General features: G+C 39.2%; 1 protein-coding gene across 1 annotated transcript in view; it reads left to right on the forward strand.

The window, feature by feature from the left end:
• SUCLG2 (succinate-CoA ligase GDP-forming subunit beta) overlaps nucleotides 1–18014 on the forward strand; it is a 261168-nt gene that overhangs the window by 52437 nt on the left and 190717 nt on the right. The window contains exon 2 of the mRNA XM_080914238.1: nucleotides 15427–15568. Within this exon, the coding sequence (XP_080770364.1) occupies nucleotides 15427–15568 (142 nt within the window). The remainder of the gene's footprint in view (nucleotides 1–15426; nucleotides 15569–18014) is intronic.

Below are 18014 nucleotides of genomic sequence, written 5' to 3' on the forward strand. Positions count from 1 at the left end.
TAAATACTTGGTCTCCGGTGGGTGGAACTGTTTGGGAAGGATGAGCAGGCATGACCTTATTCAAAGAAGTGTCTCTGGGAGTGGATTTTTTGGTTCAGATGACCCCTACCATTCTCTGTGCTTTCTTTGCCTCCTGTTTCTGGTTTAAGAGGTGAGTTGAGTTGTCAGTTAGTTATTCCTGCTGCCATGCTTTTGCTCTTCTCTGTCATCACAGACTTGAGTCATCTGAAACCATAAGCTCAGTTAAGCACTTTCTTTTACAAGTTCCCTAGACCATGGTATTTTGTTACATCAATAGAAAAGAACATAATACAGCCCACCTTTGTCATTTCCTAGTCGGGTAAACCAGGGTGCTCCTGAGGCTTTTGGTTCAGCACAGCACTGGTTTTAAATGTTGTAGCTTCAGGTCTAATAAAAGGCTTCTTTTTTCTTGCCTACTTGTGAACTTTATTATGGGTAGAGTAGGCTGAACTGGTAATAGGGAAGCCATAGTATGTATGGGTTCCAGCAAGCAACTGGGAGCAAAAACTGAGGAGAAGAGGCAGCTTTAGACAAAGGACAGTTGAAGAAGGAGAGTGGCAGTGGAGCCAAAACTGTAGAAGAAAATGTCTCTGAAGATGAGAGTGGTGTCCTGGTCACTTCAAGAGTTCCTGGGAACTGCCAAGTCCTAAGGACTGTGGATCCTGATACTCAGGACTGGAGATCTTACTATAAAATGGTGTTAAGTGTGGAGGGTCTTAGCATCCAGGCCTTGAGAGCTGCAGCGCCGGCTGTGATTGTAACTGGTAATACCAGCTGCTGCCATGCACTTTGCCTTTCTGTAGTCTCATGAAGGGCACTGAGAGTCAAGGCCCAGACCAATAAGCCTCTAATTCAAGTACCTGGAGCTGTTAGAACCTAGTGCTTAGTTCTCAGGACCCAGAACAGTAAGCAACCAAGTTTGTTATCTCAGCTCATGAATGGGCCATGGCATTTAGCAACTTGGACCAACAACCAAGGAAGCCTATCTGTGATTTCCTGTTAATGACTTCCATCTAGATAGAAAAAAATCAAACAAACAAACAACAAAAAGAAACCCAGCCAGATGATTGGTACTAGGCTCTTTCCTTTATATCTATTTGTATATATAGAGCACTGCTTTATGTGTATACATGTCTGAAATAAAAATGATACTGAGGGTTGAGTGTGTCTGGTTTAGTCAGAGTCTGTTTTCCTGTATTGCTGGTTTTCTTTAGTAATGGCGGGCTTTCTTTGCAATATGCCATGGAGAGTAATCTGTATTAGCATGCTCAGATATAATAGGTTAGGAATAACTATAATGATTGTTCCCAAATAATATCAAAGACTTATTTCTCATTGTCTGATTTTTAGGCAAGGTGGCCCAAGGACCATTCTTTTCCATGGAGTAACACTAAGCCCATTTCATAACAATGTACTGAGTAGGTCATTTAGTTTGTGGAATGCTGTATATGAAGGGGAAATTAGAATAGTTTTGGGGGGCATGTTCTTACCATTATACAGTTGACAGTGTTAGGTGAAGCCATTGTGAGTTCGGACCAGCTGCCTTATGACTATGTCATGACTTCAACAGACACTCTTCATTTGGTCGCATTTGTATAATTTTCAACACCACTTTATTATGATGAACAATACACAGACAAAACCTGTGTGTATCTCAAGTGCATGCCACCGTAGTATAGACCGAAAAATAGACTTTCTAGGGAGAGAATATAGATATGCTTTCTGTTTTACAAATGTAATTAAATGTTTCAGAAATATAACCAAATGTGATTTTGAGGCACACTTTATTATGAAGTCAAAGTTGGCTTCATTCCTAAACCCCTCCCACCTTAGCTTCCCAGGTGATGGAAATTTCACATAAGTTCCACTGGGAATTGCTACTAAGTTGTTCTTGAAGGTGTTTGTACCACTGGTTTGTGTGGATGTTCAGAGTACAAAAAGCATTATCTCACTGTGACTGACACAATGACAGATCAACCTTCCTTCCCTCTAATAGCATCTTTATTTCTTAAGGCCGTAAGGCATTTCCTATATGTTGACTATCTAATTTCTAGCTTTGTACTATGACAAAGGCTCTTTCTAATGTTTTCTTGTGCTGTATTTCGGAGTGAGTCAGACTTCTGGGTACAGTCAAGTTGGTGATGCCACATTCAGTGAAGGGTTGTAGTTCACAAATTCTGCCTCCAGGGGGCACCTGGTACAATGACATGCATTTTTTTTTTTTTTTTTTGTTCCCTTCTTCTGGGGTGTTTTGGCTGTCTCTGCACCTCTGACTTTGAAACCATAGGGCGAAGATGATCTCTCAGTGCTGCCATTCTTCCTGTGTAGCTGTCTAATCATGTGCTGTGAATTTTCCTGTGCATTTTGCCTGCTTGGTCATTGTCTTTTATCTTTTTTCTCTCTGGCCTTCTCATTTTCATTCTCTGCTTCTGCTCCCATGTTCCCAAAGGCTCTGAAATCTTTATGTGTTACTTTTCTTTTAAGTCATATTTTCACTCCCCCCCTCAGCATAAACACGCTTGCTCTGTTAAAAAACAGAAAAGGATAGAATAATGGGAAGGCCATGGTACAAGTCCTAAGGAAGCTGCACCATGGCCTGCAAATTCCAGCTGGGAATGGAACATATGCTTGAGATAGTCGGTGTGTCAAAAGTTCACATACAGGAAGGACAGCAAATAAGAGTTAGTCCAGGTCTTAGCCTACTCCTGGTTCTATATATGATCCTGGGCAAGTCACTACCTTGCCACAAGATTTCTGATCATAAAGGAGGAAGATATATTCCAGAGGACCCTTTGTACCTTGCAACTGCAAAAGGTGAGATAGAATGTCAGGCAGTTCCTCAGCACAGGATCAAATGTTCCCTGTGGTGAGTGAGTGCACCCACTTTTCCTTTACTCTGGAAGCTCCATGTCAAGGCTCCACAAGGCGATGCATACAGTCTATCGGATCATTCACCATTGTCCACAAGATGCACAGCTCAGTTATAAAGATTACTAGAATTGTTGGGAAGGCTGAGCAGTCTGAGTCCTTGGAGGTAACAAGTCAAGACAAGCCTGAGTCTTGGCAGGAGGAGGGGGTAGGCTGGTAGAAGGAAGGGAGGTCCTAGAGCTTTAGAGGAGAAACAGTCCTGTTGGAGATGCAGAAAGAGAAGTCAGGGCCTTGGCGTCTTCTTACCACTGATGGATCTCCAAACAGTCTCAAAGTCAAGCATTTGGCAGAGGGATGTAGTGAGTAGATCAGAGGGCAAGCAGGCAAAAATCAGGAAGAGTCCTTATGGAATCTATTTGTTTCTCTGTATAGCCTTGGCTGTCCTGGAACTCACTCTGTAGACCAATCTAGGCTGTCTTCAAACTCAAGAGGTCTGCCTGATGTTGCCTGCTAAGTGCTGAGATTAAAGGCATGAGCCACCATTGCCTGGTCCCACATTACTTTTTGTAGTTAATGGTTTTGTTTTTTTTTTTTAATTAAAAAAAAAATTCTAGTAAGAAACTCAGAAATAATTCACAGGGCTTAAATAACCAATTGTAACATGTTGTTATAATTCTATTTTATTGTTTATTTTTATTCCTGCAAATTAAATTTTACCATAGGTATGCATAGATTGGAAAGCAGAGTATATGGGCTTATTATCGTCTGCAGTTTCAAGAATCCTCCTAAATCTCAAGCCATATCTTCTAGATGGCATCTCTTGTAGATAAGGGGAGAAGCAAGAGAAGGCCTTTGGTTTGGTGACCTGTAAACTTCTTTTTGTCATTTGCATTCCAGAGTTGGTGGGACACTAGAGGACCTTGCTAACTTCTGCACTGAAGATACTGTTGTTGGCCTTGTAGCTCTTTTCTAACCATTCTTATATTTCTTAGGATGATGCTACTTTTTCTACCTCCCTCCTTCCCACGCCAGCAGCATTCACCTTTCTCCAGATATGTGCTGTGCCAACATTTCATGCAGGTTCTATTCTCAGTAAACCTCCGGGCATTTGAAGAGGAAAGCGTCTTAACCATCTCTACCTCAGTCTGCATCATTAAGGGATCCCTGGAAACATGGGACCAGAACATAAACACAGGGAACCAGCCATGATAGTTGATCACTAACTATAGTCACAGAAGCTTTCTGTTTTACTCATGCCTATAGTGTTAACCTAGTGATTTACCCGCCTGCTTTTATTTTCTGCAAGATGGTTATATAAAACACAGGTTTCTTAGGCTCTGTTCTAGGTGAGTGTGGTCTGCAGTAATAAAGTCCACAGAAGTTTACTTTTTATTACGTTTGTCATTACCCACCTCTAGGTTTCTCTCTTTCAAGCTTTCTTCTATTTTTTTTTTTTTTTTTGAATGCTTTGTTCCTCTTGTGGAGGGAGTAGAAGTGGGGGGGGGCACAACAAAAACTAAGATGAGGTGGGGATTGTTTGCCTGGCTCTGTCACACATAATATGTACCCAGGTCCTTACTGGGTGAAGTTAGTGGCATGATGTCACCTAATTTCAACAAAAGGCAAAGGGCTGAGTATACTTACAGGTTTGCACTAATGACAGCTACATATAGGGAGTCTAATACTTGACTTCATGATGCCTTCAGCCATTAGATCACAAGAGCACATGGTGAGATGTCTCGTATAGCACAACACTCAGTGATAACAGAAATTTATTAGGAATGTCCAGTAGTGGTTACTATATTCACCATTCATGTGCATAGCAAACTTCTTACCCCAGAAAATGCAGAGGTAGACTAAGTGGTTCTTGCATGGACTTAGCAGAAAGATCATATACTCACACACATGAATACATATCTGCATACATGCATAACCTATGCATGGTACGTGTGTGTGTGTGTGTGTGTGTGTGTGTGTGTGTGTGTGTGTGGTCTACAGAACCACCTCAGGCATTGATCTGTTGGTACCATATGCCTTATTTTATTTATTTATTTTAGACAAACTTTCTTATTGATCTGGAACTTGCCAAGAAGGCTAGGTGGACTGGGTTTCTGCCTATTTTCACCTCTGGGATTACTAAACATGTGTTACCTTGCCTAACTTTCCCTGAGCTATGGGATTGAACTCAGATCTTCATGCTTGTACAGCAAGCATTTGGCCAGTTGAGCCACCTCCTCAGCTCAGCACAAATTGTTAAGAGGAGGAGATGACTTAGAGAAGTTGAGATGTAGTCAGTGACCCTGCTCTTCCAAGTTTTTGGTTGAGCACAGGCAATCTGATGCTTCTGTGACAGGGTTACTTTGTGGAGTGATAGGGTGTTAGCACAGGCCTTGCAAGTCTGCTCAGTGTCTTGCTTTTCAGTTTAAGAGCAAGTGACTTTAAGCTGGCGTTCATTTGGGTCAATGTAGAAGCAGTCGATATGTATTATATGTCTTTGATGCTGGTCTCTGGATCAATTGCAATTAGTTTGCAGCAGATTGCATTAACATATCTGAAATTAATACGGCCAGTAGTCTAATGAAAAGGAATTGACCGTGACCACGCAGTGGCTGTTTTTAGTTTCTCTCAAATGTGCTTTTCAAACTGTACTTTTTCTTTTTTGGTTAATGGCTTTAAATTGGTATGTCAACATAGGCTTAATCTATTCTTCCCATTTGCCTTTTAAAAGCAGTCTCTGATAATAACATGTGTGTAACATTTAATGTTTTCTTTCCTTAGATGGCTTTTACAAAATACCTTGAACTCATGTTTTTTTTGTTTTTTTTTTTGGAATCTTGAATGGAATGCAACAGACTATTAAGGCTTTGAGTGTGTTCATTTAGCAAATTTGTGTTGAGTTACTAATGTTTCATTAAGACTTAGGAAGTCAGAAGTAAGATTATAAATTACTAACAAACAATGGTGTGAGCATTGTTTGTCCTGCATTGGATTTTATGCATTGGATTTTATCCAATTATTAACTTTAAAAAACTTTTTATTGGATAGATATTCTCTGTATTTACATATCAGAGGTTATCTCCTTTTCTCCAATTCCATCTCCCCTCCCCCTCCCATTGCCTCCATGAAGGTGCTCCCTTTCCCAACTACCCTTTCTCACCTCAGCACCTTGGCATTCCCCTACACTGGAGAAATGAGCCTTCATTGGACCAAAGGCCTCTCCTCACATTGATACTAGAGAATGCTATCCTCTGCTGCATATGCACCTGGAGCCATGGGAACTCATTGGTTGGTGTTTTAGTACCTGGGAACTGTGGTGGGTTTATTTAGTTAATAATTTTGTTCTCCCAATGGGGTTGCAGACTTTTTCAGCTTCTTCAGTCCTTTCTCTAACTCCTTCATTAGGGTCCCCATGTTCAGTCTGATGGTTAGCTACAAGCATCCTCCTTTGTATTAGTATGGCTCTGGCAGAGCCTCTAAGGAGGCATCCATATCAGGTTCCTGCCTGTAGCACTACTGGGCATCAGCAATATTGCATGGGTTTAGTAGCTGCATATGGGATGGATCCCCAGCTGAGGCAGTCTCTGGATGATCTTTTCTCCAATTCCTGCTCCTCTATTTGTCCCTTTGTTTCTTCCCATGAGGTTTTTGTTCTCCCTTCTAAGAAGGACTGAGGTATCCATCTTCTGGACTTCCTTCTCTTTAAGCTTCATAAGTTCTGTGAATTGTTACTTGGTTTATTCTGAGCCTTTTGGGCTAGTATTTGCTTATCAGTTAGTATATACCATGTGTGTTCTTTTGTGACTGGGTTACCTCACTCAGGAAGATAGGTTCTAGATCCATCCTTTTGCCTAGAAATTTCATGAAGTCATTGTTTTTAATAGCTGAGTAGTACTCCACTGTGTAAATATACCACAATTTCTGTATCCATTCCTCTGTTGAAGGACATCTGGGGTCTTTCCAGTTCCTGGCTATTATAAAGAAGATTGCTATGAACATGTGTCCTTGTTAGATGTTAGAGCTTCTTTTGCGTTTATGTCCATGAATGGTATAGCTGAGTCCTCAGGTAATACTATGTCCAATTTTCTGAGGAACTGCCAGACTGATTTCCAGAGTGGTTGTACCAGCTTGCAATCTTACCAACAGTGGAGGAGTGTTCCTCTTTCTCCACATCCTCACCAGCATTTGCTGTCACCTGAGTCTTTGATCTTAGCCATTCTGACTGGTGTGAGGTGGAATCTCAGGGTTGTTTTGATTTGCATTTCCCTGATGACTAGGGATGTTGAACATTTCTTTCAGTGCTTTTCAGCCATTTGATATTATTCCTCAGTGGATAAGTCTTTGTTTAGCTCTGTTCCCCATTTTTTAAATAGAATCATTTAATTCTTTGGAGTCTAACTTCTTGAGTTCTTTGTATATGTTGAATACTAGCCCTCTATCTGATGTAGGATTGTTAAAGATCTTTTCCCAATCTGTTGGTTGCCGGTTTGTCCTTTTGACAGTGTCTTTTGCCTTACAGAAGCTTTGCAATATCATAAGGTCCCATTTGTTGATTCTTGATCTTAGAGCACAAGCGATTGGTGTTCTGTTCTGGAAATTTTCCTTTGTGCCTATGTGGTCTAAGCTCTTCCCTACTTTTCTCTTCTATTAGTTTCAGTGTACCTGGTTTTATGTGGAGGTCTTTGATCTACTTGGACTTGAGCTTTATGCAAGGAAATAAGAAAAGATTTATTTGCATTCCTCTGCATGCTGACTGCCAGTTGAACTAGCACCATTTGTTAAAGATGCTGGTCTTTTTCCATTGAATGTTTTTAGCTTCTTTATCAAACATCAAGTGATCATAGATGTGTGGGTTCATTTCTGGGCCTTCAATTCTATTCCATTGATCTACCTGCCTGTCTCTGCACCATTACCATGCAGTTTTTATCATAATTGATCTGTAATACAGCTTGAAGTCAGAGATGCTAATTCCCCCAGAAGTTTTTTATTGTTGAGAATAGTTTTTGCTATCTTGGGTTTTTTATTATTTCAAATGAATTTGCAAATTCCTCTTTGCAGCTCTATGAAGAATTGAGTTGGAATATTAATGGGGTTGCACTGAATCTGTAGATTGCTTTAGGCAAGATGGTCATTTTTACTATGTTGATTCTTCCAATCCATGAGCATGTGAGACATTTCCACCTTCTGAGGTCTTCTTCAATTTCCTTCTTCAGAGACTTGAAATTCTTGTCATACAGATCCTTCACTTTCTTGGTTAGGGTCACACCAAGGTCTTTTATATTCTTTGTGACTATTGTGAGGGGTGTTAATTATCTAATTTATTTCTCAGCATGTTTATCCATTGAGTAGAGGAAGGCTACTGATTTGTTTGATTTAATTTTATATCCAGCTACTATGCTGAAGTTGTTTATCAGTTGTAAAAGTTCTCTGGTAGAATTTTTGGGGTCACATAAGTATACTATCATATGACCTGCAAATAGAAATATTTTGACTTCTTCCTTTCCAAAATTGTATGTTATTGACCTCTTTTTGCTGTTTGATTGCTATGGCTAGTACTTCCAGTATACTATATTGAATAGGTAGGGAGAGAGTGGGCAACTTTGTCTAGTCCCTGATTTTAGTTGGATTGCTTCAAGATTCTCACCATTTAGTTTGATGTTGGCTATTGGTTTGCTGTATATTGCTTTTACTATGTTTAATTTTGGGACTTGAATTCCTGATCTTTCCAAGACTTTTAACATGAAGGGGCGTTGAATTTTCCCAAATGATCATTTGTTTTTTTCTTTGAGTTTGTTTATATGATTTCAGTATATTGAACCATCCTTGCATCCCTGGAATAAAACCAACTTGATCAAGGTGAATCATCATTTTGATGTGTTCTTAGATTTGGTTTGCAAAAATTTTATTGACATTTTTGCATCAATGTTCATGGAAGAATTTGGTTTAAAGTTCTCTTTCTTTGTAGGATCTCTGTGTGGTTTAGGAATGAGTGCAATTGTGGCTTCAAAGAATGAGTTCAGTAGTGTTTCCTCTGTTTCTACTATGTGGAAAAATTTGATGAGTATTGGTATTAGATCTTCTATGAAGATCTGGTAGAATTCTGCACTAACCCCATCTGGTCCTGGACTTTTATTTGGTTGGAAGGCTTTTGATAACTGCTGCTATTTCTTTATGGGTTATGTGGTTGTTTAGGTGGTTTATTTAATCCTTATTTAACTTTAATACCTGATGTGTCTCAATTTGTTTGTTTTCTCTAGATTTGCCTGTTTTGTTGAGTATAGGCTTTTGTTGTAGGATCTCACGACTTAAATTTTTTCAGTTTCTGTTATGCCTCTCCTTTCATTTCTGATTTTGCTAAGTTGGATACTTTTTCCATGCACTCTAGTTAGTCTGCCTAAGGGTTTATCAATCTTGCTGATTTTCTTAAAGAACCAGCTCTTGTTTTGTTAATTCTTTGTATAGTTTTTTGTTGTTGTTTTGTTTCTATTTGGTTGATTTCAGCTCTGAGTATATTTCCTGCCTGAGTTTATTTACTGCTCATGTATATCTGATTCTTTTTGTTCTAGAGCTTTTAGGTGTGCTGTCAAACTGTTAGTGTATTCTCTTTCCAGTTTCTATTTGGAGGCGCCCAGAGATATGAGTTTTCCTTTTAGTACTGCTTTCATTGTATCCCATAATTTTGGGTATGTTGTGCCTTCATTTTCATTTTCATTAAATTCTAAAATGTCTTAATTTCTTTCTTTCTTTCGTCTTGTCTTCCTTCTTTGCTTCCTTATTTTTTTCCCTTTCTCCCCTTCTTCCTTTTTTTCCTTCTTTGACCTAGCTATTGTTGAGTAGAGCATTATTCAGCTTCCACATGTATGTGAACTTTCTGCTGTTTTTGAAGACCAGACTTAGTATGGTGATCTCATAGGATACATGAGAATATTTCCATGTTCTTGTATCTATTGAGGCCTGTTTGGTGATGACTATGTGATCAATTTTGGAGAAGGTATCGTGAGGTATGAGAAGAAGGTATATTCTTGTTTTTAGGATGAAATGTTTTATAGATGTTTGTTAAATCCAATTGGTTTATAACATCTGCTAGCTTCACTGTGTCCCTGTTCAGTTTCTGCTTTCATGATCTGTGAATTGATGAGAGTGGGGTGAAGTCTCCCACTATTATTGTGTGTGGTGCAATATATGCTTTGGTCTTTAGTGAGGTTTCTTTTGTGAATGTGAGTGCCTTTGTATTTGGAGCATGGATGTTAAGGATTGAGAGTTCATCTTGATAGATTTTTCCTGTGATGAGTAAAAAGTGTCCTTCCTTATCTTTTTTGATGTTTTTGGTTGAACATCTATTATATTCGATATTAGGATGGCTACTCCAGCTTGTTTCTTGGGACCATATGCTTGAAAAGTTTTTTTTTTTTTTTTTTTTTTTTTTTTAACCAATGTTTTACTCTTTTACCTGTCTTTGTTTCTGAGATGAGTTTTCTGTATACAGCAAAATGCTGGTTTCTGTTTATGTATCCAGTCTGATAGTATATGTCTTTTTGAGGGGGAGGAATTGAATCCATTGATTAAGAGATGTTAAGGAATAGTGATTGTTGTTTCCTGCTATTTTTCTTGTTAACGATAGACTTATATTTTCTTTTTTTTCTTTTAGTTTTGTTGCAAGAAAATTAGTTTTTTGCTTTTCCCAGGGTGGAGTTTCCTTCCTTGTGGAGTTTTCTATCTATTATCCTTTGTAGGGCTCAATTTGTAGAATACTGTGCAAATGTGTTTCGTTCTGGAATATCTTGGTTTCTCCATCTATGGTAATTGAGTGTTTTGCTGGATATAGTAACCGGGCCTGGCATTTGTGTTCTCTTAGGGTCTGCATGATATCAGTCCAGGATCTTCTAGCTTTCTTAGTCTCTATTGAAAAGTCTGGTGTAATTCTGAGCGGTCTGTCTTTATATGTTACCTGTCCTTTTTTTCCTTACTGCCTTTAGTATTCTTTCTTTGTTTTGAATATTTGTTGCTTTGACTATTATGTGTCAGGAAGAATTTTTTTTTCTGGAATTTGGAGTTCTATAGGCTTTGTGTATGTTCATGGTGATCTCTTTCTTTAGATTAGGGACATTTTCTTCTATAATTTTATTGAAGATATTTAATAGGCCTTTTAGTTGGGAATCTTTGCTCTCTTCTATACCTGTTATCCTTAGGTTTGGTTTTCTCATTGTGTTCTGGATTTCCTGGATGTTTTCGCTTAGAAACTTTTTAATATTTTCATTTTCTGACTGTTGCGTCCATGTTTTCTATGGTTGTTATTTATGTGCTTCTCGAGGACCACTATCGTCATGAAGCATGATTTTAAGTCTAAATCTTGTTTTTCTTGTGAGTTGTGATATCCACTATTTGTGTGGTGGGAGAACTGGATTCTGATGTTGCCAGGTTGTCTTGGTTTCTTTTTCTTAGATTCTTGCCCTTGCTTCTTGCAATCTTGTCATAGGTCATGCGAGGTGATCTTGTGGTCTCTAACTGGAACTTGTCTGTCCTGTGGGTCTGTGGGCCTGTGGTCTCTGGAGATAGATTGCTCCTGGGTGGTCAGCTCTCTGACTTTGCTGTTAGTTCTGATGCTGTGGGCCAACTCTGGGTTTGGTCCTGAAGAGTCCGTTCCCAGGTAACTGTATCCTGAGATTCCTGAGAGTCTCTCCTGGATAGTCAGTGAAGAGGAATTGTGGACTCACTGTGGGCTCAGGAGTGAGAGAGCTCGTGCGACTCTTCCGGGTGCCCAGCAGTCTGTATTGTTAACTTTTAAAGAAAAAGTATAATTAACTTAAATATTAACATTGTAAGCTTTATAGAAATAATTATATTAATATATATTTTAATACTTATAGATGGGTAGAAGGAGCTATTTTAGACTTGATCTTGTCAAAGCTTGTATAGTTTACAAGTGTATGTAAATTATGTTTATTCCAAGTCCTAAGCGATAATTCTTACCTTTCTAGTTTAGAGGTAGGCAGTTACTGGAAGTTGGAAATTCTTTGTATTGGGAAAAAAAGGTGGGGTTTATTTCTTTGCCCATCTCACGGAGTTATTTTTGATATTTTCTGTCTGACAAGTAAGATATTCTCCTAAGGGTGTCAGAAAGCCTAGCACACACTACCCTTGAATAGAAGGTCATCTTTCTGTAAGTGTCTATCAGGGATGCCAACCTTTTGACATTGTGGTGTGACACCGTGTTCCACAGATGTGCTCAAGCATATCATTGCTACTCTGAAGTGCACATGGTCAGTGAGTCTCGGGTTGGACATACCTGTGAGCCTCCATGAATCCCCTGTTTGATAGAGTTTATGAATGCATCCTACTTTGGAAGTTATAGGAGATGATATTTTAAGAATGCTTTAGAGATTCTGAAAGTGATTAAAGCTTCTGTGCACAGTCCTTAGGCCCTCAGCAGTGTGGTCAGTCTGATACTGCCTTGGATGTGCATGGAGACCACTCTAGAAGTCAGTAGAGTTTGGATATTAGGTTAGTTTTTACTCTGCCAACTTTGAAATCCAGCTATGATTAAACATTTAATTTGTGTTAATAGGAATCATCTCTTGTAAGTTCCTTTACATTATGACTCATTGGTGTAAACATAACTAAATTTATTCCTTTTTCATTGAAAATGAGATTTATAGTTTTGGTAGGATTTGCTGTTGATCTTACTGGATAAAATACAAAAAGTAATTTACTTGGTTGTCATCTTGTTCTTTATATTCTTTTGACATAAATTAAGTAATTCATAGTGCATTTTGGAAAAAACCGTCTTGTATTGGAATCTTAAGCAAGATGACTTAATATCCAACTGTAGCGGGATTTTAGTGTCGTACTAGAACTCTCAGGTAACTGTGCTCGCTGTTGGTGTATGCGTGAGATCTCATCATCCAAACACCTATGGAGGTTGCATTAGAAACTAAAATTAAGAAGAGATTTGGGGGCTGGGAAGATAGTTAAGCCATTGAGAATATGCATTACTCTGGCAGAGTTCCCAGCATCCTTATCACATGGTTCACAAAGACCTGTCTGTAACTTCAGTTTCAGTGTGTCTGATACCTTTGGGATCCCATAGGCACCAGCACACATTTGGTACACAGAAACTCACACAATCTCACATACATACACATTTCTAAAAAGTAAAAGAAAGAAGTGATTTAGTCTGCAGTTCCATGACCTCTTAGATTTACTATTGCTCCTAGAATTTTTCTAAGTATGATTAATGGGTTATGTTAGTTGTTAAGATTTTGTTCTGAGCTTTCGCTATTTGTGCCTGGTGAGTGAGGGAGGCAGATCAGTATGTGTGGACCTCTAATGTTTCTCCAAAATTACTTGTGATCTGAAAGTTCTTACAGCTCACTGCAAGCTACGGTAAGAATGAAATGGAACGCCCAGTGACAGTTCCGGGATTGTTCGCCTGACTGCCTCCACAGATATGGGCGTTCTAGAACAATGCTAACACCAGAAATTTACACAGATGTCTTTCTGTACCTAAGCTATTGAACTTACTCTGTTTTACCATCTTGAGTGTTAAAGTTAACATCTATTAAGAGTTTCACTATGACAGTTAAACTTTATTTATTTTTGAGATTATGACACAATTATATCATTTCCCCCTGTTGCAGTAAATATTAAAAAATAATAATTGGTTTATCTCTTTACCAGCCCTGAGGTCTCACTCCTCAGGCCCAACCCTGATATGGAGCTGCTGCACCTCTGGCACCCTTTCTGAGCCAACACGGCCTAACTTGTTTTCTCAACTTCCTTCCCTTGGTGGTTTACTACCGCCTGTTCTCTGCCTCTGTCCTGGGGTGTTTCTCTACTCCAAAATCCCACAAACACAACTCCACAGCCTGATAGCTTTTCATACAGGCTTATATGTTTAACTCTCAATCCACAAACCCTCTACACAACAAGATTGCCTCAAATAGACAGATACAAACTGCCCTACTATATGAGATACTAGACATATAAAATCCTTAATGTTCATAGCTATTTAATGCCAATTAATATCACCTGGGTCTAGCTCCATGTTGCCTTGACCTTCCCACTCTGTCTTCTGACCTCCTCTGACCTTTCAGCCCTCTCCACCACTCTTGCCCCGCCCAGTTACTGGCTCTCCTTTATTTTACTAATTAAAATGGGAAGGTTTGGTTGGAGTCTGATTACTAGGTTGCACTTCTTGGAGAAGTGGAATTAACATTAAAATACAAACAGCTTAAGGACAGTCTATATCCCCCTTCCCTGTTTACAAATTCTTCCTTAAACCATCCTTGCTTTTTCTAATTCATGGCTGTTTCTTTCATTAATATTGCTGTAATATACATATATGCATATATATTCTTAAATACAACCTGCTTACTCTGTATAATGTTACTTGTATATATGTTTTCAGGACTGACTACTGGGTATTGGATATACAATTGGTGTTCTTATCTGGGGAAGACTGTTTCTCCAGTGCTCACCATTCCTTAATTGCCAGGAGTTCTTTGTGTAGGTCTCCAGGGCTTTCTCCTGTCCACTTTAGCTTCTCTATTGTTGCTATTCTTGTTCAGCCCTTGTTTAGGAGGTCCTGTTGGTGATACTTTTTGGGTATAGCTTCTAACATTGCTAAGAGACACGGCATTTTGGCATACTCTTGATCCTCTGGGAATGTCTTTTAGCTTTCTTCTGCAGTGATATCTAAACCTTAGGTGAGGGAGTTGTTTTGTAAATGAATTCATTGGGACTGGGCTTCACAAGTCATATGAATTGGTTGTGGTTTTCTGTAGAGGTCTGCTTGCAAAAAGAAGTTTCTTTAGTGAGGGCTGAGGATTTCACTTCTCTCTGACCATAAGAATATACATTTAGAATGTAGTCAGGGGTTGTGCTGGGTTAGTAAAGTGGTGGTTGTAGATTCTCCTCCAAGATCCATGACTTCACTAGCCCTAGGTAATTGACAAGGTTTCAAGCACTAAACATGGTTTCCCTCTTGTTGAGAAGAGGGACTGTTGGTTACTGCCAAAGTCTGTGTGTGACTTTGTAGGGGTCTTTGGCTCTAGGACAGAACAGCATCAGCTCAAAATGAGAGATTTTCACTTAACGGTATATTTATACAGACTTATATCTTATAGTTTTCTTAGGTAGATACTTAATAGTATGAACATGTAATATGGGATCACATTATGACACTTTTATTTATGTATATAATGTATTTTAATCTTTTACCCCTTATTACCTTCTTTTGCCCCCTCCCTCTCCAAGTGATTTTCCTCATTTTCCCAGCCCAGTCTCTATTTCCATGCCTCTCCCCAACCCTTCTCTCCCTCTCTTTTTCCTCTCTTTGCCCCCCAACCCCCCCGTGTGTGTGTGTGTGTATGTATGTGTGTGTGTGTGTGTGTGTGTGTGTGTACTTTTTGACATTTTTGATTGAAAAGCGTCATGACCTATTTATTTAGATTGTCTCTTTAAGCTGAGTGGTGCTCATGGCTGTACCTGTAAGACAGTGTTCTTTTTCCTGTTACTAAGTGTTCTGTCCTTTCTCCCCAGGCTGGTCATTTAACCCCCAGAAGATGGCTGAACCTGCAGGAATACCAGAGCAAGAAGCTCATGTCAGAGCACGGAGTGAGAGTGCAGAGGTTCTTTGTTGCCAGCACAGCTCAGGAGGCTCAGGAGGCAGCCAAGAGGCTGAGTAAGTTGTTCCAGGGGGTGGAGCTTCCATCAGTGAAGGCTGGACTGGGCTTTCCATTTCTGTTCCTGTATCTTACCTGGGTGGGAATTTTGAATTGCAAAAACAGAAGAACACTTAGGAAAATGTGATTCTTTTTCTTGAGATAGCAGCACATGGGGTCACCTTGTGGAAATTTCTATCACCATTTTCTCTGTGGCTTCTTCTATCAGCCATGGCTTAGTAGTGAGAAGAAGTAGGGCTGGTAGATTAGGCATGAGAGTGGCATTCTTCTAGAAAACCCTTAAAAGCTGGGATGAGTGATTGGAAGAGGACAAGGGGTAGGCAGGCAGCAACTTTAGTTTTGTTATGTAGTCCACATTAGCCTCTGATGTGATTCTCCTACTGAGGCAGTGGAGGGCTGACATCACAGATGTACATGCTGGAGTCTGGTCCAGAGCAGCATTTTAAAGCCCACGTATTTGTCCTCTTTACCAGTTCTAACTGAATAGGAAGTCCTTATCTTTCCTCTGTTTCTGATTCTTTAGCTATAGAGCAAAGCTGTGTTTCCTGCCCATCATTGTCCTCAGGGCCTCATTCACTATAGTGGGGACCGGTCTCAGCTGTATCTCTCTAGCTCTGGATGGTGGAGAATCAGGTCCTGCTGTTTTCATTCCAGTGACAATTATGTATAATGTTGTAAAGATTGTCTTATTGCTACTTGGATTAAATTATCTAGAATGAATAAAATAAAAACCACATAATATGTTTAAAATCTATAGTAAGTAGTCTTTGAAAAGAAAAAAATAGGTAAAATTAATTTTAATAATACATTATATGCAATATACCCAGTTAGCATCATTTTATCATGAAACTTACAAGTTATCAGTATTTTTCTTCTTTCCTTTTTCCTGTTTTTTTGTTTTGTTTTTGTATTTTTGTTTGTTTAAGATACTTTATGTAGCCCAGGCTGGCCTTAAAGTCATTCTGTTGCTGAGGATGACCTTGGACTCGTTCCTGTCTGCCTCCAAAGTAGCAGGAGTATAGGCATATAGCATTATCCCTAGATAATACGGTCCAGGACTCAGACCCCAGTCCTTGTGTATCATACAGCTGAATATTACAGCAAATGAGGTATGTACAGGACTGACTTGTTACACTTGTTTTTAGCTTACACTACAGCACATTCCATGTCCCAAGAGTCTGTCTCACATTAGATGTGCAGCAGATACTGTGTCAGTTGGGTTATGTGGGACAGTGTAGTTCTGGACACGAAAGGATTCGAAAGTGCCTGCAGCCTTGGGGCTCAGTTTTTTCTTGCTAGTCTTGGGTCCCCTACCACGTTCAGTGACCTGTGTAGATCGACCGGGTAAAAGATGATTCCCTAGACTTGTCCAAGAAAGGACGATTTTTATCTTAGGGATTTAAGAGTGAGAACAAAACGTAAAGTTGGCTTTTGCTTTTCATTGCCTTGTTCTTTCCAGGCAGAGTTAGTGTCCTAGTGTTGAGGCAACAGCTCAGTCAGTGAGCGAGCAAAGTGAGGAGTTCACCCTCAGAGCATCTGCCCTAGAGTGAGGGATCGTCTTGTTTCTGGTGTTGGATTCTGTTGACCTGAGAAGAAACTGAGGACATTTAAAAGAAGATGCTGAAATTGTAGGTTTAAAATGAAACAAACTGATAGTAAATATGGCAGGACGCGTGCCATTGTCACTGTGACTGCCTACAGAGAGCCAAGGACAAGAATCTGGCAGACCTCCACAGTGTTCATGTTCTTGCCACTGCAAGATTGTCAGGAACCACAGCTACTCTTTTACCAAATACATTTGAGGTTAAAATTAAAGCTGGATTACACGTATGCCTTCCTGATTCTTCCTGATTGTGCTTAGATCTTCGATATATATATATATATATATATATATATATATATATATATATATATATATATATATATATATCGAAGGCTGGGCTATAAAACCACAAGAGTCTACTTTGTCTTCTGAGGTTTTGCCTCCTTAAGATTTCCAACTTTCTGTAATAGCCAGTTTCAGACTTAGTATGGAAATGTGGGCCTCTGGGTGATACTTTACATGTTAGTTACAATGGACATTTTGAAGTAAAATGATGTGTTATGAAAGTTTTTAAAAATGTGCCTTGATATTAGGTATGCCTATGTTCCAGTGTAACCCCTGCATACCCCTCCCAACATCTCTCTTTTTTGCTATCTTAACCCATGTTCCTGGCCATCTGTGGATCAGCCATGTTTGTAACTCTTCTGAACCAAACAGAACATGCTACCTCTCAGCTCCCAAACTTTCTTATTGATCCATGTCTTCTGTAGTGCCTCTTTTGTATTTAGTCAGTTACCAAATCTTGTCAATAATTAGCTTAGCATTTTACTTTATTGACAAAGAAGCAGGCAATGTAAGGTTTAAAAAGAAAACCTTTTCAACATTGTCGAGTTAATAATCAA

This window comes from Micromys minutus (genome assembly GCF_963924665.1).
Source record: "Micromys minutus genome assembly, chromosome: 3".
Classification (NCBI taxonomy): Eukaryota; Metazoa; Chordata; class Mammalia; order Rodentia; family Muridae; genus Micromys; species Micromys minutus.